Source organism: Tripterygium wilfordii, chromosome 9 (genome assembly GCF_013401445.1).
Source record: "Tripterygium wilfordii isolate XIE 37 chromosome 9, ASM1340144v1, whole genome shotgun sequence".
NCBI classification, from domain to species: Eukaryota; Viridiplantae; Streptophyta; class Magnoliopsida; order Celastrales; family Celastraceae; genus Tripterygium; species Tripterygium wilfordii.
The window spans coordinates 14,623,753-14,644,728 of NC_052240.1; the positions used below are offsets into that span (position 1 = coordinate 14,623,753).

At 37.7% G+C, this 20,976-nt stretch overlaps 2 protein-coding genes across 3 annotated transcripts; both read left to right on the top strand.

Moving 5' to 3' along the window:
• Nucleotides 1-400: 400 nt before the first annotated feature.
• Nucleotides 401-8,844, top strand: LOC120005135 (chaperone protein ClpB4, mitochondrial-like). Of its 2 annotated transcripts, XM_038854606.1 has the most exons (10): nt 401-866; nt 1,935-2,153; nt 2,223-2,460; nt 3,606-3,801; nt 3,926-3,980; nt 5,040-5,190; nt 5,509-5,817; nt 6,384-6,649; nt 6,746-7,675; nt 8,270-8,844. In XM_038854606.1, the coding sequence occupies exons 1-10, from the start codon at nt 582-584 to the stop codon at nt 8,567-8,569; spliced, it is 2,949 nt and encodes a 982-aa protein (XP_038710534.1). In that variant the 5' UTR covers nt 401-581; the 3' UTR covers nt 8,570-8,844. The 2 variants fall into 2 exon arrangements, with proteins under 2 accessions (XP_038710534.1, XP_038710535.1); XM_038854607.1 differs by lacking the exon at nt 401-866 and having other exon boundaries at nt 2,024-2,153; nt 2,220-2,460.
• Nucleotides 8,845-10,656: 1,812 nt separating this feature from the next.
• LOC120005655 lies at nt 10,657-20,308 on the top strand. The gene is made up of 14 exons (XM_038855419.1): nt 10,657-10,992; nt 13,304-13,507; nt 13,598-13,779; nt 14,282-14,405; nt 14,476-14,670; nt 15,239-15,286; nt 15,381-16,283; nt 16,395-16,481; nt 17,383-17,456; nt 18,128-18,179; nt 18,341-18,427; nt 18,528-18,571; nt 19,371-19,445; nt 19,524-20,308. The coding sequence occupies exons 1-14, from the start codon at nt 10,888-10,890 to the stop codon at nt 20,026-20,028; spliced, it is 2,685 nt and encodes an 894-aa protein (XP_038711347.1). The 5' UTR covers nt 10,657-10,887; the 3' UTR covers nt 20,029-20,308.
• Nucleotides 20,309-20,976: the final 668 nt, after the last annotated feature.

A 20,976-nucleotide genomic window follows, 5' to 3' on the forward strand; every position in this document is an offset into this window, starting at 1 on the left:
ATTAGTTGGAGTGGTAAAAATGATGTGTATCACTCTGATGAGAGGTTGAAATTCCCCATTTCAAAAACAATTAGCGAATACGTAAAACTTGGTTTTCGCTAGGCCGGGCCTAAAATTATGGGCCTTTTTGTTGGCCCAAATTATTTGGGTCAATCCATCTTGAGTCTACCTTTTTTTTCCCCTAATGGAAAAGAGGGACGCGAAAAAGTCAGCCCATTCCAGCCCAATGCACGGGATATAAAGCTGACGTGGAGTTTTTGGAATACATACTCTATACTGACGTGGATATATAATGCTGACAGGATCAAATCGGCAAGAAAAGGCCAAAGAAAGATCAGTGTTTGTTTTCGAACCAAAAATAACATCATAATTCAATTTTTCTTACTATCCTTATACGGTTATACCACCAAACGAAACACAGCCTCAAAAGTTAAAAACCATAGAAATTAGAAGATGCCCGGTCCTTCCACAGGCTTCCTTTGCCTCCTCTCCAAGCTTTTAAAAACCCTCTCGAACTCTCTCCATCACTCTCTGGTAAAATTAAAGAAAAAAGAATTTGCGCTCTTTTGTTGATCTCGAAGATGGCCTCAAGAAGGCTGAGTAAGTGCGCGGCGGCGGCCATTAGAGCCAATTTCAGAGGTTCGGAGTTGTGTCTCTACCAATCCCGTTCGGCGCACTCCCGCGCAATCTATGTTTGCAGTTCTCCGTTGGGGAACTCTTTGAACAACGACTTATCTCGTCCTGTAGTTCGTAACGGAGTTGCAGTCAACGGCAATGCCGTTTTTGCCAATTTTAGCGGGAACCCCCTCACTCGCAGCTTTCACTCTTCTACCCCGCTTTATTATTCTGCAACTAGCTCTGGCCAGGTATACACACAAAGCTAATTGATATACATAATAGGGGAGATTGGAATTGCGCTTTTAGTTATCAATTAACAGCTAAAGTAATTGACGCATGATCTTCTAATTACTTGTAACGATTTAGTATTTAGCTCGGTAATCTTATGAAACTGTTCCTAATTTTGTGTAGAAAATTTTCTGGGTGATTGAATTTTTTTTTTAGTTAGAACGTTGTCGGTATAATTTGATTGAGTTGCGTGGTTGTTGTCTTCTGGTGTAGAAACGAGGAGGATGCTGTTAATGTATCAAGCTTGTAAAAGGGCTTTTTTTTTGGATAGAAGTATATTCATTCATTAAAAGGAATGTTCAGACAGGGCATATGATTATAAGCCCAAGAACAACATAAAAGATTACAAGAAGATACCACCTACGAGTAAAAGATAAAAGAACTAAAGATCCAACTTAGACAATTAAATTGATGAAGTGCACATCTTTTGATAACCTCGCAACCTGAATCAAACTTAAGGAACCTAAATAATATAAGTGAGACCAGAGTAAATAGACAGAGATCTTCAAGGGGTTCCAAGCACTCCTTGGAGGAGAAGGAGACAGATCTTGAGTGTTGAACCCGCAGTTATATCAACGATGGTGGTTGTAGTGTTGTTCTAATCTCACACACCACGCGAATTTCCAGCACCATTCAGGAAGTTTTCAAACCAAAAGTTTTCAATGGGTTGCATGTTTGAATGCTTTTCAAACAGGAAGTTTTCAATGAGTGCAGATGAACTTGTATCTTGAGTTTTGACTTATTTGATCATCCCTATATTCAACTTTTGGTAACTAAGAGTCTATCATTGCTTGGAATATCAGCCACCGCATAAACCCTTACCTAAAAAAAAGCTACTTCATAAAATTATGCTTTGTTATAAATTGTGTGTAAGTTAGCTTGGAATTTCTTTGGTGTGGAAAATTCAGATTTTGTTTTTCATAGATTCTGCTGGTTTGTTACATGTGTCGATAGTATGCTTCCCTTGAAGTTTTATTTTATCACTTACGACATCTTTCTTCATGCTATTGCCAATGTTTCTTTAATAGGTTACTCCAGCAGAATTCACCGAGATGGCATGGGAAGGCATTGTTGGTGCCGTTGATGCCGCACGTGTTAACAAACAACAAGTGGTGGAAACCGAGCATCTATTGAAAGCTCTTTTGGAGCAAAAGGATGGCTTAGCTAGGAGGATATTTACGAAGGCAGGCCTTGACAACACATCAATTCTACAAGCCACAGATGACTTTATATCACAACAGCCAAAGGTATGTTTTTGTTGTGACCAGTTTCTGCAGTTTCTGTAGCATACGTGACCTTTTATTTGCGTGTAGTAGGTGACAGGTGACACAAGTGGTCCTGTAATGGGCCCAAGTTTTGCTTCTTTCTTGGACAAAGCTCGAACGCATAAGAAAGAAATGGGAGATGATTTTGTGTCAGTTGAGCACCTGGTCTTAGCATTCATTTCAGATAAGAGGTTTGGACAACAGTTACTCAAGAAACTTCAGCTGAGCGATAAGGATTTGAAGGAAGCTGTTAAAGCTGTCCGTGGTAGTCAGAGAGTAACTGATCAAAGTATGCATCTAAACTCTTGTACTTTCCAGTTGAATATGAACGTACATGATGTAGTTAAGATGGTAGTCCTATACAACAAGTAACAGTAGGAAGCTGAAGAAATATAAGGTATGAAGAGCTTCAATTGGATCTGGCTGCTCAACAAGGAGCCTCATTTATGACGTCCCTTTTGGCTGTTTAAGCACTTTGTCTCTGTTTTGGTCTTGACGCATGTTTGAGCAATTGAGGGCATGTTTTGGATTGATTTCAGCATCCAGTGTCTCGCTATATTTGTTTGTTTTGGAGACCATAGGAACTTTAGGTCAAATTTTTTTTAACTGTGATGCACTCCCAATCCTTGTTTCTAAGAAAATAGCAGACTGATGTTCATGTGGATCATTTCAAAACTTCAGCATTGACATTATGGTATGATAGGATTGTCCCACATCGAAAGATGTGAGAGCTAAGGTGTTATTTATAGAGGGGAGGTATGGGCCTCCCTTAGTACCCAAGGTTTTCTAGTATGGGCTGGGAGGCCTTGGGTACAGCCAGCCCATATGGGTGGTGTGACTGGTGTCGGTTGGGCCTTGGGTCCTAAGCGTGTGTGGGTGCGACTCTATCAAGGGTATCGAAGCATGATCCTGTTGTGCCTTCAACTTGGGGCCGCGCCTGTGGAGTGGCCGGCCATGGTGCTCGACCAATGGGGGTGCGCCTGCCGGAGTGGTCGGTCATGGTGCACAACCAACGTGGGCGTTGGTCTTAAATGGGAGGGTATTGATAGGATTGTCCCACATCGAAAGATGTGAGAGTTAAGGTGTTGTTTATAGGGGAAGGTATGGGCCTCCCTTAGTACCCAAGGTTTTCTAGTATGGGCTGGGAGGCCTTGCGTACAGCCGGCCCATATGGGTGGTGTCGGTTGGGCCTTAGGTGCTAAGCGTGTATGGGCGCGACTCTATCATGGTACTTTCTTTATTTTTCTTTTTTGGGGTTTGGGTGGGTGTCAAAATTGTCTTCGTTGATTTATATTTTATACCTTATAAGCGGGGTAGACAATAAGGTATGGGTTGCCTACTTTGTCATAAAGAGTAAGACATCTTCTAGTCCATTTTACTAGGCTATTTTAACTTCTATTCTTCTGTGGATGTTTCATTTCCTTGTCGTACTAGATCCTGAAGGAAAATATGAAGCGCTTGAGAAATATGGAAATGACCTGACGGAGCTGGCCAGACGTGGAAAACTTGATCCCGTTATAGGTCGAGATGACGAAATTCGGCGGTGTATTCAGATATTATCCAGGAGAACAAAAAATAATCCTGTTATTATTGGAGAACCTGGCGTGGGAAAAACTGCCATTGCTGAAGGGTATGTATTCTAACTTGTTTTAAATGTTTGAAAACTACAAGAAAGCTTTGACTTGGGTTCTTCACATGCTTTAAACGGGAGCTTATCCTTATGTAATTTTACAAATATTTCTATATGTGTATAGGTTAGCTCAGCGTATTGTGCGGGGGGATGTTCCAGAAACTCTTATGAATCGCAGGGTAAAGAATGTGTGCTCTTCCATCTATTTATTTTACATTTTGAAAGGGAAAAAGTGGTAAGAACAATCTAGCTCACTTCAACCTATCTATCAGACAATTCATTTGTTCAAGAATAGAAAAAATGTGCGTGTGTATGCGTATGAGACAATTTCTAGAAAGAAGTTGATTTCTTTTCTGTTGGTCGGTATTTATTATCAACGGCTTCTCAAGTGGTAAGATTTGTTTTAGGTTTAGGTTCATTTCCTTCTGTTTTTAGGTCTCTATATTTTAAACTGTGAATGCTTTTCAGTTACAGCCACGACCAATTAAATATTTGGCTTTCTTTTTTTTCCTTGCCTTATACTCATTTCCTTGGGACCATTAATATGGATTTTGAAGTTGATAGTCCTTGGCATGAAAATAAGGGACTAACTTCAGTTTCGATGAAATGTAATATGCTTGAGATCGCAGAGGTGCTATATTTCTTGGCTTTTTTTGTAGCATGCACACCTAATATGCCCGTTGATATTGTCGAAAATGTGTGGTAGCTTTTGACTTGATTACTTGATAGGATGTCTTCTAGGTTGGACTTTAAGATTTGCACAACAATGTTGAGAAATCTCAAATAGGTAGTGGAAGCAGGGCCTGGATTGGGTTTGCATGTCAGCTTCTTTGATGCTGGCAAGTGTTAAGTGCAGGCATCCATATTCCTTAGGGTTTATTCAGTATTCAGTTTGAAAGTAAGCAAATCATATTTACAAATGCATTCATGACTTTAAAGTTTACCATCAAGTAGAATGACCTCATATATTAGAATATGATTGACATTATTTGTTACGTGATGATATTTTTCTGCATATAACAGATGTTGATGCTTCGTGTTTCAATTCTGCATTCGAAAAAAAGGATATTCTCTATTTTTCAGATTTAATATCAAAAGAAAATTTATAATGAGAAATATTTCGACTTCTAAGATGCGTACTGAAATCGTGGTGCCTCTTTTTCATTTCTTCCTCCATTTGTGTCCCCTTTTGATCTAAACCTTAATTAGTACGAACAATTTAACTTGCATTTTTGCAGTTGATATCTCTTGATATGGGTTCACTGGTTGCTGGTGCCAAGTTCCGTGGAGATTTTGAAGAAAGGTTGAAAGCTGTGCTGAAGGAAGTTACTACTTCCAATGGGCAAATTATATTATTCATTGACGAGATACATACTGTTGTTGGAGCAGGTTTGTACGCTGCCTCCGTTTTCTCTTTTGGATGATGTAATTCTCAATGGACATTGAAGGAAAAGAATTGATGGAAGTGGAACTGTTGTAGCTTAATGAAGCATTGATTGGAGATGTAATAATGAAAAGTATATGAAAGCAAAGTGTTCTTTAATATTCAAGAATAAGAGGAGGTTGCTATAGTTCATATATGGCTGTGTATTTTGGTCTGCGCATTTCTGTTGGCGGGGCATGATCATATAGGCATCTCAGTCATATGTTGCTGTGGCTATGCCATTCTGACTTCTTGCTAGTTTTTTCATCATTCCTTGCTGACAGGGGCCACAAGTGGTGCAATGGATGCTGGGAACTTGTTGAAACCAATGCTTGGGCGAGGTGAGCTTCGGTGTATTGGAGCAACGACGTTGACTGAGTATAGGAAATACATTGAGAAAGATCCAGCACTTGAGCGTCGATTTCAACAAGTTTTTGTTGGTCAACCATCTGTTGAAGACACAATATCCATTCTTCGGGGACTACGTGAGCGCTATGAGCTACATCATGGTGTTAAAATATCGGACAGTGCCCTTGTTTCAGCTGCAGTTCTTGCAGATCGGTACATTACTGATCGATTTTTGCCCGACAAAGGTGAATGCTATTTCCAATTTGGTCATTTAAATTTGTTCAAAACTCATCAGTAGAGGTTGGTGGACAAATAAGTGAGAGAATTCATTTGAACTAGATAGGTGACCCATCTAAAATGGATAATCCAAAGTTCTCATTTGCAGTGTAGGAAAAAGAAAGCATCTGATTGGTTTTTTTCTGAATCTGAGCTAATTTCCATTTTTGGTTTCCTTCTCCTCGTGTTATTTTTATTCTTGTATAGACTTCCTTTGAGAATATTGTAAGTTGGATCCCTTTATCATAAAGCACGGATTCTGGGGATTCACAGAAACCAGTAAATCTTTTAGTGGATGGATCTGGGGCACATAGCTAAGGTGTTGAAATGATAAGTAGACAATGAAAATAGAAGAGGTCTAAGCTCTTTTTCCTGGGGGGTCTCCGCTTCCAACATGTCCTACGTGCTCAGCATTGGCCTTAATTTGATTAAGGCTTGGCCATCTTTAAATAGCTGCTGCTGTAAATGTCAAACTTATAAATTCATATGATTACTATGTTGTTATTTAGTCTTTAATCTAGCATCTTGCTTTCAGCTATTGATCTAGTTGACGAAGCTGCGGCAAAGCTAAAGATGGAGATCACTTCTAAGCCTACAGAGTTGGATGAAATCGACAGAGCTGTGCTAAAGTTGGAGATGGAGAAACTATCGTTGAAAAATGATACTGATAAAGCATCTAAAGAAAGGTTAAGCAAGCTGGAAAGTGATTTAAACTCCCTCAAACAAAAGCAGAAAGAACTAAATGAACAGTGGGATCGTGAGAAGGCCCTTATGACTCGAGTACGAGCTATTAAAGCAGAGGTAATATATTGCCTGATGAAAATATTTGCTGCATTTTAAACTTTTTTCTTTTTGTTTGGTGTCAGTTTTTTGATGCATTTGTTTTCATGGTGGTAGATTGATAGAGTTAATTTAGAAATTGAAGCTGCTGAGCGTGATTATGATTTAAATCGTGCTGCTGAGCTTAAATATGGGACCCTGACGACCCTTGAACGCCAATTAAAAGAGGCCGAGAAAAACCTTGCCGACTTTCGAAAGTCCGGGAAGTCTCTACTTCGAGAGGAGGTCACTGACCTGGATATTGCTGAAATTGTAAGTAAATGGACTGGTATACCTTTATCAAACCTTCAACAGTCGGAGAGGGACAAGTTAGTGAAGTTAGAAGAGGTACTCCATAAGAGGGTGGTGGGTCAAGATTTTGCAGTAAAGGCGGTGGCTGATGCAATTCGGCGTTCAAGGGCCGGATTATCTGATCCAAATCGACCTATAGCTAGTTTCATGTTCATGGGTCCTACTGGTGTTGGCAAAACAGAGCTTGCAAAGGCTTTGGCTGGCTACCTTTTCAACACTGAAAATGCACTTGTGAGAATTGATATGAGTGAATACATGGAAAAGCATGCTGTTTCGCGCTTGGTTGGGGCTCCACCTGGGTATGTTGGTTATGAAGAAGGAGGGCAGCTCACTGAAGTAGTTCGTCGAAGACCGTATTCTGTAGTACTCTTTGATGAAATTGAGAAAGCGCACCACGACGTGTTTAATATTCTGCTGCAGTTGTTGGATGATGGAAGAATAACTGACTCCCAAGGAAGGACTGTTAGTTTTACAAATTGTGTTGTGATTATGACTTCAAACATCGGTTCTCATTTAATTCTTGAAACTCTTCTTAATACAGAAGATAGCAAGGATGTTGTTTATGATTTGATGAAAAGGCAAGTAGTCGAGTTGGCTAGACAAACGTTCCGCCCAGAATTTTTGAATCGGATAGATGAGTATATTGTTTTCCAGCCTTTGGACTCCAAAGAAATCAGTAAAATCGTCGAGATACAGGTAATAAGTCTGCAGATTATTGATTGAATTTTCTATACTTTCTATGGCACCCTTTCATTATCAACTGACTAAAATGTTTGCTACAGGATCCTCAATTAATATGCCTTTTCATAATAGAGTAAAAAACTAAATCAGATGGTAATAACTTAGCATTAGGCCTTTGATTCCATGTTATATTCTTCTTCTTCTTTTTTTTCCCATGGCCATCAAGAGAGATTATTGAGCACTCATCTAAATTTCTTTGCGTGTTAACTATTGAATCCAAATTAATAAATTTCCCATGTTTTCTACTATTTTTTGTGTGCTGCTTATCTATGCTAATGCTTATTGATGTTACCGTAATGAAGCCAATCATCTATTGAGTGCGTATGTCTGGAATTTGATATTCTGTGAGGAAAGATCAATTCAGTCTTGTGCTGCCTACTTAACGCCAATGACAGACTTTGGTGTTAGGCATCATGTGCCTCTCGAGACCATTTTTTCAAACGTTCTGATTTTTTATTATTATAATGCATCGGTCTCCCACTTATAATGGTGTGTGTTTCTAAGAAGAAAGTTTTGCATTCAATTCTAACACATTTATTCTTTTTCCAGCTGAACCGGGTTAGGGAGAGGCTCAAACAAAAGAAAATCGATCTTCATTATACAACGGAGGCTGTTGAGCTTCTAGGAACCTTGGGATTTGATCCCAACTTTGGGGCAAGGCCAGTTAAGAGAGTGATACAGCAGTTGGTTGAGAATGAAATTGCAATGGGAGTCTTGAAAGGGGATATTACAGAGGAAGATTCAGTCATTGTTGATGTGTCGGCTCAAGCCAAAGGCTCCCCATCCCGTAAGAAATTGTGTATCAGGAAGTTAGAGAGCAGCTCCCCTGTAGAAACTATGGTTGCCTGAGATCGCTGTAGGAGTTGTAAATTTGTCCTCCAATGAGGTTTTCTTCTTTCACGCCTCTTATGGTTTCCTTGTATGTTTGGACCTAGAAACACAAGCTGCCTCTGATTATACGGTTTAAAGGAATAGTTGAATAGAGCGCCAAGTTATGTTTGCGATTTGCGAAGCTCTTGTTCAAGGTACATGTTTTGGTGTACTTTTAACATCATCTTTTTTTAACAGACGCCTCAGCAAATTGGGATTCTAGTGATGCTGAAGCCTGAAAGGCAACTTTTTCACATCGGTTCAAGTCCTGACAAAGTGCTGACCGTTGAATGTGACAACGGCTGCTTTTTGACCCAATATTTTTTTATTATTATAATTTAAATGGGCACCTCACTCTTCTTTTTCTATAGGACAAGTAATGATTTAGCTTCTGTACTTTTAAAAATTGATTAACTAAGCCTCCCAATTTATTTTCGTGTCAAATAAACTCTCTTACTTTAAACTGTGGATCATGTTTGTCCTTCTGTTACATTTTCTGTTTGACATGGCTTTAATTTGTTGACATCACTTTAGTTTGAGTAAAAATAATAAAAATAGGTGTAAAATTGAACTTTTTTTACAAAAATAAAAACAAATAAATAGAAAAACTTTTCTTGAGAATCCTAAAAACAGAGCTTGAGATGTGTCACCATTCTTCTTCTTTCTTCTTCGGTCAATCAATTGTAAATCTCTCAACTCTCACTTTTTTAGGTACTATTCTTCTCTCATCTCTCACTTTTCTGTCTCTTAAATTTGTATTGAAACTTATGGAGATTTGTATTGTATTATCTGTTTTTGAATTATAATTGAAAGACTTTGTATTATCTACTAGGCTTTCTTTTCTGATATAGATTACATGACATTCTGAAACTGATTGAATTTATCTCCCCCGTATCTGAATTTAATCAGGTAGAAATTTAATGCCACGTGTTATCGATTAATTGATCAATGACACATTGGAACACTTGTGAACTATCAGAAAATTAAAAAAAAAAATTACATGTCATTCACTAACTGCAATGTCAACAAATTTTAATAGAGAATGGGAGAGAAGGGCAAACGTGGTGCACTGTTCAAAGTTGGAGGGCTTCTTTGACACGAAAATAAATTGAGGAGCTTAGTTGACCCATTTTTAAAAGTGGGGCTAAATCGTTACTTCTCCCTTCTCTATATTATAATTTCACTTATATTTTTGACAAAACAGGTTTTTTAAAATAAATCCAAATTTCAGCTTTAATAAAAGAAAAGGCCATTGTGTGGCAGGGTATTGATTTTTTAAACAATAATTTGTGTATTTATTCTGAAGTTTCATAATGTCAAATTTTTTTTAATTACAATATAAGTTTATTATTTTGACATTTGATATGACGATATGAATAATTTGAGTAATCGGACATTACGTAATGAGTTGTTTAATAAATTGGTTGACGGATTATTATTATAAATAGACTTTAATTTCATATATCGTAAATTTCAAGTTGACATCTTCTCAATTCCATTTAAAACATTACATTTAATATTGTTTTTTTGTTGAGGTGAGTAGAATTTCGTCAAAATGAGATATTAATTGTATCGGACTAACGTCAATACAAATTGTAAATCATTGGATTTTAAAAATTCAATTCGATGGTCCACATGAAATGATCCAAATTTAGGGCCCTCAATTCTATATATAGGATATATATCCCATAAATCCAAATTTAATTCCTTGCCAACAAAGGCGAAATTTGTTTATTTTTTTGGCACCCTACTTGTGCTAAAATGGTTACTACCAAAATATACATGATACCAATATAAAAATAAAATAAAATTCTCAGCGGTATTTAAAAAAAAATTAAAAAGGAAAAAAATTAAAAGACGAAATTCAGTATTTCAAATCGAGCGGTCAGAGGGACCTCCACGCCGCGCGTTCCCATGCAATCCTCAATCGGATTTAAAAATAAAAATTAACTCAAATTCATGAACCATACAGGTACGTGTCTGTGTCTTCGCTGGATTCTCCCTTAAATGGAGACACAAAAAATAATTTTGATTTTTTCTGAATTCCATAAATTAATTCATATATGCAAGCATATTTCAAAAAAAAAAAAAAAAAAAACACACTCGCTCCCTTTCTCTCTCTAAAAAAACCCTAACCCGTGCTCTCTCTCTAAACATGGTTCTATCGTCATAGATTCACCGTTTTCGACTGGGCTTGTGTTTTCAATGGTGCGGAGACGAACCTAGGCTGTGAGATTTCGAAGGATCTACAGACAAACGGACACACAGAGAGACAAAGGGAGGAACTAAGAGAAACGATGGCTACTTCTGCGGACGAAGAGCTAGAGCAGCAGCTATTGGAAGCTGGAAATCGATTAGTTGACCCTCCTTCTTCCGTTGACGAACTCCTTGCACTACTCGATGTGAGCCCTATTCGTTAATCTTCAATTCTTTTTTTGCTGTTGTATATATTGGATGCATGATGAAGGCTTGGCATTTTTGTTAGATATGACTGGTTTCTGATTAAATTTATCTCATATTGGTGATGTTTATATGATCTTTGTTATGTTATTGGGGTCCTTGTTTGCCTCAGTCCATGGAAAGTTGGTGATAATGGTTATGCTAATCCATTGTGTGTCTATGCGTCGTTTGTATTATACATGTGTGCTTAGGGTTTATCAAATGGTCGGAGGCAGGTTGGAGTATATATAACGCGTATATGCACGACTTTTCCTGCCTTTCTGTCCAATTTATCAAGTGATTGTTCAAAGAAGTTTACACAGAGTTATTGTTTTTTCTTACGTAATTTGGCGGCTTTTGCACGCAAATTTGTAATGTGCATGTCCGAGACAGGGTTATCGTTTTTTCTTATGCAATTTGGCAGCTTTCGCGCGCAAATTTGTAATATGTGTGTCCGAGGTTTTATCAATTAATTACGGGGCAATAATCTAGAGTTGTTATTTAATTATTGTCCATATCGGTAGCTAGCTTATTTGGCACCTGTCGATGATCTAATTGAGATTATCCTGAATATTCATGTACTAAATAAAACCTAGATGATATTTGGTGTCAATGTCTAATGGACAAGACATTTCTTAATAGGCAACACAACTATTCCATTGGTTGATATTATTTTGTTGCAGCATTTGAATTTGTCAATGTTTAAAGCTTGATAGTTAGTGACCAGGGAATGCATATAATTTTAGGTCGATTGGTTTGGGTGGATATTTTGGAGTCTGAAATAATTGAAGGAATGCAAAAATTCTGTTTTTGGAAAAGAAACTTACTTATTTTGATAGATTTCTTAATGATTTCCTGGTACAGACCCATTTTTCCCCTTTGCCTTTTTGGACGTAATTATTTTCCTCCTAATTTATTAGTCTTATTTTCTTAGCTAGAATGTAAAATGCCTGAGTGCTGGTCAGTAAGCTTTTATTTTTGCGGTTGCATCGGAACTTGAGAGGTTAATTTTGGCCCTCCTTTTCTCATATATTAATCCTCCAACTTCAATCAAATTGGAATTTGATAGCTAAATTTTATTTTTCTGATTTCAAATATCCTTTGGGACATTTTCATCATTGAACTCGGTTTATGTTCTGCATGTATGGGTCCAAATACGTCGGGTTTTCAGTATGTGAAACTTAGGTCATGCAGGTTGTCCCTAATGGAAACAGTTCAAGAACAATGTTTTCGAACTGTCGCGACCTAACCTAGAATAATTGCTGCCTCCCAACGTTGTCAATGATATGTAACGTTGCATGTTCTGCAATGTTTTTCATTAATAACGGGCCACTTTTACCTCTATTTCAGAATTTCTATTAATGCTTAATAGTTATTTGATATTGACATCGTGGCCATTTCCTGTCAGTGCCGATATGATTTGGACTATTGTGAAATCAATCTTACTCTATTACCATTTAAGAAATGTTATTAATGCTAATTAGTAAATCGTTATTTGATAGCAATATCACAGTCATTTTTTTACGAAACTAAAATGTGTAGGAATATATCTTGATCTAATTGATCCGTCTCCTTTCCCACTTGTAAAATCTCATTTGTACGAAACTAAATGTATTTTTACTGTCTCTTATTCTCTGGTCACCGAATGTGTGTCATACTCCAAAAGTGTGTGTTAGAAACACAAAGAAGAGGAAAGAGAAATAAGTATTCTTGTCTAGTTTGATGGAAACCGAGGCTGAAATTGCAAGTTGTTCTAGAATTCAGAACCACATCAATAGCCTTGTTTCCAAATCTGATGGGGAGATGGTTCTCTTGTTGAACATTCATCTTATAGCCAAACGATGTTATAGAATAACGTTTTTCTTATCTAGAAAGACTTGTAGTTAACCAAGATAGATTATCCACATAAGATACCACATCCCATTATAGAAGTTTCCCTTGGATGTATTGAAGCTGTACTATTTGTTAGCTGGAAATTTTCGTTAAAATTCCCATTAGGAATCCAGTTATGCTCTGGAATCTATTCTTGAAATTGAGCTTGTTTACACGTGCTTCTCATTTTGTTTCATTGGCAAGTTTTCTATGTATATGTTCTGTTCTCAATGGAATGCTAAGACTCGCATGCATCTGCTGAGCTGTGAGAACCTGGATTAATTTTTGTGTTTGATGTTTTATCATTTGTGTTTTGTTGGTTTAGAATGTCAAAATTATAACATTGAGGTTATTTGGCCATTAGCAATGTTTAATTGAGTTTTTTTCCTTACCTGGATATAGCAAGTTGAGAAATGCCTAGCTAAGGTTGAGCAGTCCCCTGGGGAATCAATGCAAAAGGCACTTGCACCATCATTGACAGCATTGATTGCCGATAAACTATTTCAGCATCCAGATATTGATGTCAAAGTTTCTGTTGCTTCATGCATTAGTGAGATAACTCGAATAACAGCACCCGAAGCTCCGTATGAGGATGAGCAAATGAAGGTAATTGGCACGTAAAGCCGATTACAATTCTAACCCTTCTCTGTATTGGATTTTAAGTTTTCTCACTCTTCTATTTTGATGTTTGTGCAGGAGGTGTTTCAGCTTATTGTGTCATCGTTCGAAAACCTATCTGACAAATCTAGTCGATCATATGACAAGAGGACCTCAATTCTTGAAACTGTGGCAAAGGTGAGGTCATGTGTCGTGATGCTTGATCTCGAATGTGATGAGCTGATTGTTGAGATGTTCCAGAATTTCCTAAAATCAATCAGGTATGGTCTAATATCTACATTGAATTTAATTCCCTTATTGATGTCATGATTAATGATTATGTGCTGGATTGACATTTTCCTTTGCGCACCTTTTTCTTTTGCAACTTAAGACTTTGCTTTGCCATGAGTTGTTTTCTTGGCCCTAGTCATTGTGTAGTTGTTGATTGCTTATTTAGGTTATGAGTTCCTTTGCTTAGAAGCCTAATATTTTTTATTTGACTGCCGATATTGGTGCTGAAATGAAGGTGGATTGGGGATGGGATTTTCAGAGTTTTTAAAATTGCTATCACCCTATAGAAAAAGAAAGGTAAACAACTCGGGTGCCTTGTACAAGGCTTCGACATTTTTTTTTTTTTGGGGGGGGGGGGGGGGGGGTTGTGTAAGGCTGGAAGCTGTCCTTCCCCTGGATAATTTTGTGTTATGGTGGCAATATAAGATTTGTGTGAGGGTAAATAATTGCTTTCTAAAAGTTGAGGCAGTAATTTGTTTGTTCATTTTCCAGAGACTACCATCCGGGAAATGTGTTCTCATCGATGGAGATCATTATGAGTCTCGTCCTAGAAGAAAGTGAAGAAATCAGTATGGACCTATTATCTCCAATATTGGCTAGCTTAAGGAACAATGAGGTAAGTTGTCATATTCTTTGTGTTTCTGTCTCCCTAAATCAATTTTGTGATGATTGTATTTGTTTTCCAGGAGGTTCTGCCTATTGCTCGGAAGCTTGGAGAGAAGGTGCTCAAAAGCTCTTCTAGCAAGCTTAAACCATATCTGATACAAGCAGTGAAAACCTTGGGCATTTCTTTCGATGATTATAGTAAAGTGGTCACTTCTATATGTGAAGAGATATCTGGAGATGACCTGAAGGATGCCCATGATGCTGATGAACATACGGTGAGCTGCTCTTATCTAGTTTATGTCCTATCTCACCTAAAGATGCTAACCATTTAACTCCTCTTCGCTAGTGCATTGTTAGTGGCACTAAGTTATTTACTCTCTGCCTCGGCCACCATTTTACCTCTCTCGTGTGAGTGTATTTGGAACATTTATCCCTTTTTTGTTGAGTGGAAATCAACTTATTTTTCTTAATCTCTGCTTGAACTTTTGTGGACTTTTGTATATGATGCTTGAAATTGGGTATTATTACTAAACTATATATTTTAGGGCATCATTTTAGATGTTTTAGGTTGTGTTTTTATTGTGAGGCTATAGAAGTGTTGTTTGCAATATAGCTCATCATTGTCTATGTTGCTGTTGGCTAGGAGTATAAGTGGGGCAAATAAAGCTTCCAATTGTTATACTCTTTCCTTTTATGACCTATAGCGGTGACGACTCAGTTAACTTTTGCACTGGTGGTGACACTTTCCAATGTTGATAGTTTTTATTCTTTGATCTTCTTGTTTATTTCAAGCTTCACGTAAATTTAAGAATCCTTTTTGTTTGGTTGTGTAACTTAATACAGGCTGGTGAGGGCAAGATGATGAAGGAGTCATTGGATGATGCACAGCAGGCACGTCTTTCTGAACTTCTTTTTTTGTGTGTATATTTGTATTGGTTTCGAGATTTAACCCCAATAAGTAGCTGATTTACCATGTTTTGATCAGGCTAATGAAGAGAGAGAAATAGTAGCACCATCTGTTGAGCAAAGTGGTCCTACAAATGACTCGGCTTCCAAGCCTGTCGAGGAAAATGGTATTCCACAAACAGGCGAAGACAAGTCATTAGATGATCCTGATTCCTCAGAGAAGCAGGAGGTTACCCAGCAAATAGATCAGCCAAAAGCTATTGATGAGTCGATTGATGATGGACCTGGGGGCATGGATGTAGAGAAGGAAGTCAGCCTGGGACATAATCGAGAGCAAGCTAGCAAGAGAAAAGGGAGGAAGCCTAACTCTTCGTTTAAATTGGCAGAAGCCGCAGAACATTCTGAGATTTCTCAAGCTACTGGTGAGAAGGAAGCTAAGGATTTTCCAGACCATAGAAGTCAGGACATGGATATATCCTGTGAACCTAGCAAGAATCTATCTGCTGATCCAGTTTTGCCTTTAGAAAATGAAAAAGTGATTGATGACCAACTATCCTCTCCAAAGGTTGTAGAGCGTGAAACCATAAATGCATTTTCTTCTTCACCCAGTGGTAGCATTGCTGATGAAAGCCGTTCTAGAAAGACTGGGAGATCCAAGGAGAATAAAGGCTATGTGCCTGCTGAGGATGTGCCTAAAAAGGCATCTGAAGGAGCTAGTGACACAGGGAATAAACATCATAGGCGTTCTGGGAAGAAGTTGCGTAAGGTATCCTCTAAAGAGGCTGAATCACCACTCATGGAAGATGCACCTAAGAAGGGAAGTGGCACAACAAATGAGTCTGAGGCTAAACCACTTGAACATCCTGCTAAGAAGATAGACGCTCTGGGTAAAATTGGGGAAGGGTTGACTCCTATTCAGTCGGGAAGTAAGAAAAGGAGGGCCAAAGCAGTTTTGGAAAAGGGTTCAACCAGAGATGATGAAGTATGCACACATGGACTTTATATATTATATGATTCTTGATCTTATTATTGCGATAAGTTTTCTTGCAAAGTCCAACAAGTGGCAGGATTGTTGATGATTTTCTTTATTCAGGTTTCTTCTCTGAAGTCAACTGAACGTCTCCTTAAGGAGAGTACAAACACAAATTCCAAAAGGAAGCGCACCCCGGGGAAAGAAAAGGTTTGCAATCTTGGTGGCACCGTGGCAGAGTGTTTTTCTTTTCTATACTGATATGTGTGAGTATGTATGCTCAAAGATGTCATGTGAGTTTACCAGAATTATGACTTTGGCTGTTTGTGAATGCTGTGCTTGAAATAGATCATAGAATTCTAGAGCTAAATCATACTGTTTCCTGGTCCCTTCCATGTTTGTTTCCCAGTTGTTATTTGATATAGATCATAAAATTCTTGCACTTCAAAAATAGTTCCAGTAGTGGCACCTGCAGCAATACTGTTTTGGAGAGCAGTTTTATCACCATCTCAGTAATCTTAGGTTTAAGTTTCAATCATTGCTGTGGTGATAGGATTTGGCTAGTTAGCCGATGAGCATGGTCAACTAAACTTTGTGCTCTCTTGGTTTAATGAACTCTTTGAACTCCCCACTGACATTCCTTTTTTCAAAATCTGTTTTTGCTCCCCTTATCTTCCCAAACAGTCTCCCGTTTGCGCTTTTAAAATCTGATGCTGCTTTGTAGAGTTGTGCTTACATCATACAAATTTCTATATTTTTCTCTTCCGACTTTTTAATTCGTCTTTTTTTTTTCTTCTCTTGTGTGTGTACGTGCACGCGCTTATGTGATTAATTTATATCGTACTAGCTTCTTAATTGCTGAAGTTTATTCATTCTATTTTGTAAAAAAGTAACCAACTCTTTGCACAAGGCTCCTACAGTGGGCATGTCAGGGACAAGTATGATGTATGCAGACCCTACCCCCACGTAGTATGTAGAGGGGCTGTTTTCAGGAATTGAACCCGTGACCTCTATGTTACGCCCCGCTTCGAGATACCATGTTTCATATGCTACAATTTGTTTGGTTTGTGTACTTACTGACCAATTTCATATTTAATGAATGCTGTGTCAGGAACTTGGTGATGTGGATTCTGGTGAGGAGTTGATTGGTAAGAAGATCAAGGTCTGGTGGCCTTTGGACAAAGCGTAAGTAGTAATCTTATAGTTTTTGCTTCCTATATTCTATGTTAAGTAATGTTTGACATTATTTCTTGCAACATAAGGGGACGAACTATACAGACAATCCCTTCCTGTAGCAATAGAATCTGTGTTAACATGTATATTTGAGGTGCAACACAATTTCCTTGGTTCAATTACTTTTTGGTGATTTATTATGTGTATTTTACTATTATCTTCTTTGACTCCATCTTGCTCATTGTTTTCTTCTCATTGTTCCTCACCCTTACTGTCCATGTTTTAGAATTCTCACTGGAAGTTCGTGATGTGTATCAGAATGAAGTATGCCATGTAAATTTCGGTACTCCTAATGCTTATTTGTTGTTTTAACTCCGTATGATATAAAGTGAGACCAACATTTAAGGAGCAGGAAAGGAAAAACTGTTTCTGTTCATAAGTTACTCACGCCATCATGTGCTTTATAAACTATGATTTACTTTTGTTGCAACAAACATTCCTTCCTTCTTTAGTGTTGAACTGTTGATATAGTGACAACTGAATTTCCCTAACCGTTAAGGATGTCAATGTTCCTTTCTAACAGTCGCGTGCCTTGAAAGTTGAGTCGTCATGGGATTCGGTTGTGGGCATGAAATCAAAATGTTCAATGCATATTGATCCATCTTACCTATTTCATCTTGCAGGTATTATGAAGGAGTCATTGATTCTTTTGATTCTGTTAAGAAAAAGCATAAGGTGAGACATTGGTCATGGGTGCGAATTCCCCCTCCCCCTCTCTTTTTCTCTATGCTTTAGAAATTATTAAGGCTTATACTTGTGTTGGCCTTGCAGCATGAATTTCTGTGTATATAAATTGAATCCCAGCTAGATTCTGTGTTGATATCCTTCTCCTGTAGGTTGCATACCATGATGGTGATGTAGAAGAACTATATCTGAATAGAGAGAAATGGGTGATCATTTCAGATTTATCTGGATCTGATGGGGTTCGTGGCTGCCTTGTCTTGTTTATTGCTGCTGTTAGTTTGTTCTGTATTTTATATCTTATGCTGATAAACTTTGAGTGCTAATATGTTATGTTGACAGGAAGAGAAAGCTGATCATCCAAGTCCTGATGCTTCAGCTGAAATGTAAGTGCTATCACTGAAATTTGTTCTTTGTTTATTATTTCCCCCATTTTTTGGATATAATAGCTTTCCTGGGCCTGAGTTGGTGTGACTAAGAATTTGTTGCCTAGGAAAAGGTCATAGTTTTGGATAAAACATCTTTCTTTTCTTTTTTTTAATAGAAAATTTTTATAACCAGGCACCAAGGGGGTGCAACCCAAACAGAATTCTTTCTTTCATAAAACGTCTTGTGGTTCATAATTTCATAAAAAACTGATCATGTATTTTTTTTTCTCTTGTGGTTCTTACTTCTTAGTAGACTTGTTATTGTCTTCTGATTTTGTGCAATTAAAGACGAGGTAGACAAGTTATGGCCACTGAGAATTGTACTTCATTGGACATTACTTTCTCTGTTTTCTTTAATTAATTAATCTTGTCTTGTACCTTGATAGTTGAAAGTGTTTTATTATGGCTTATGTGTAGATCTTTACGCTTAAATGCTGGTTTTAACTTTTTTGCAAGTGGCACTTGGGAGCTCTTGATTTTTATGTTGCTGACTGTTGAACAGGGATGGTCTACATGCCTGTGTGTGAATATCAGTGAATGATTTCCTGTGTTCTATACCTGATTTACATTCCCTGAAACATCATCATTTTGTGGTGTTGTATGGTTAGACTATTGTGATAGTGATAAATAACCTCGTTGGGATTGTGGCTCTCTTAATTCTGTATTGTATTTCCTTAGTCTTGGTTCTTCTTGGTGTCTTTTCTGGCTTGCTGTTTATTTTTTGCTTGTTCATTAACATCCTTGGATTTTTTACCAGGCCCCTCAAGAAGAAACTGAAAGCAAATTCTGATCAGTCAACTAACCATGGCAAATTGGATACCTCACATAAAAGGTGAGTATACTTACCCGGGATCAATGGTCATCTTCTTATTTGGTTGGTTTCTGAATGTTGAAAATATCTGATTGGTAGGGTTGGAAGTTCTTCCTCCAGCAAATCGAAAGTGGCAGGAACAAAATCTGATCACAAGTCCAAGGATGCTAGTAAAGCTGAAGGCAAATCCAAAAAGGATCCTGAACAGTCTGATGATGACGATGGTGTCGGAAAATTGAAGGATGCTACCCCAAAAAGTTCGAGTAAATCCAAGAAGGATGACAGAGCCACACCCAAGATTAACAAATCGAAGGAGGAGAGCTCTACCTCATTGAGAACTTACAAGTCCAAATATGGCTCAACGAAGAGTAATAAGTCAAGACAAGAAGAAAACCCCAAGGGCACCTTTAGTGGCAAGGGTAAAGCGCCAAAAAGTGGTGAGAAGTCTAATGCCAATGGCAGTGGCAAGTTGAAATTTGGCAAGTTGAAAGGAGGTGAGGATGCGAAGGACGTCTCCACTGATACTGCAAAGGTTGTCGAAAGCTCTAGAGGAAAGGCAACAAGCTCATCAAAGGTGTCAGGAAAGCGTAGAAGAGGAGCCTAGATATAGTTGTCCTGGTGTTTACAACTTTTCTAAATCGTTAAGGCACCCTCTCTTTTTTATTGCGGCTTCATCCTTGCACTAGTGCTGCAATCCAAAGTAAGCCATGAGTTGGTTAATTAGCATCGGCTTTGTTATGTCCAAAGCCGTTAGTCTAGTTTATAGATGGTTGTAGGTTAGTTTTTTGGCCCGCCCTCCATTGTCATGCCTAGCTAGTATTTGGGGGCATATCAGAACACATTGGATTAGTTTTTATTGAAGAGGAAACCTGTTTTCATATATATATATATATATAAAATATCAGATGGGCTATTATAATGACTTTTTTTTGCTATCTTATGCGTCTCATAAATATCATCATTAGCCCTCAAACATTTGGCTAGGTTATTCTGGAGTGTGATGAAAGTATATGCTGAGATTTGATAATTTTCAAAACATGCTACTGCTTGTGAAGTACTTGTAATCAAGTTAGAATGATCTCTCCTGTTGAGAAGTTAAGTTACTTTTTGTTTCCCTAACCAATGAAGTCGCTCAACAAAGAGGACCGGCACTGTGGGAATTCGATCTTCGTGGGCTTGGAAAAGCCCAATTTGGGCCATTGGACCTTCATTGTCTGAGTAAACTGAATTACGCAAGAAGAATCTGAATTTTCTATCATCATATATAAAATGATTTTCGGAAAGATAAAAAAGAAATCAAAATTTGTACTTTTAATGCAATAAATATTATAAAATGATTTTTAAGTAAAAAAAGTATAAATGCTTCCCCTTGACTTGATGACTTTGATGATTTCGGGATAAGGGTAGTAGATAGGTTGGCTTGTATTGAGAAGACAATCACTAGAGTCATGGACCTTGATTTACATATTTCAAGGTGAATCAGAAATACCTAGCTAGATAAAATGTATTAGCATTTCAATGCACTAAGTAATTAAATTAATCCACATATAAT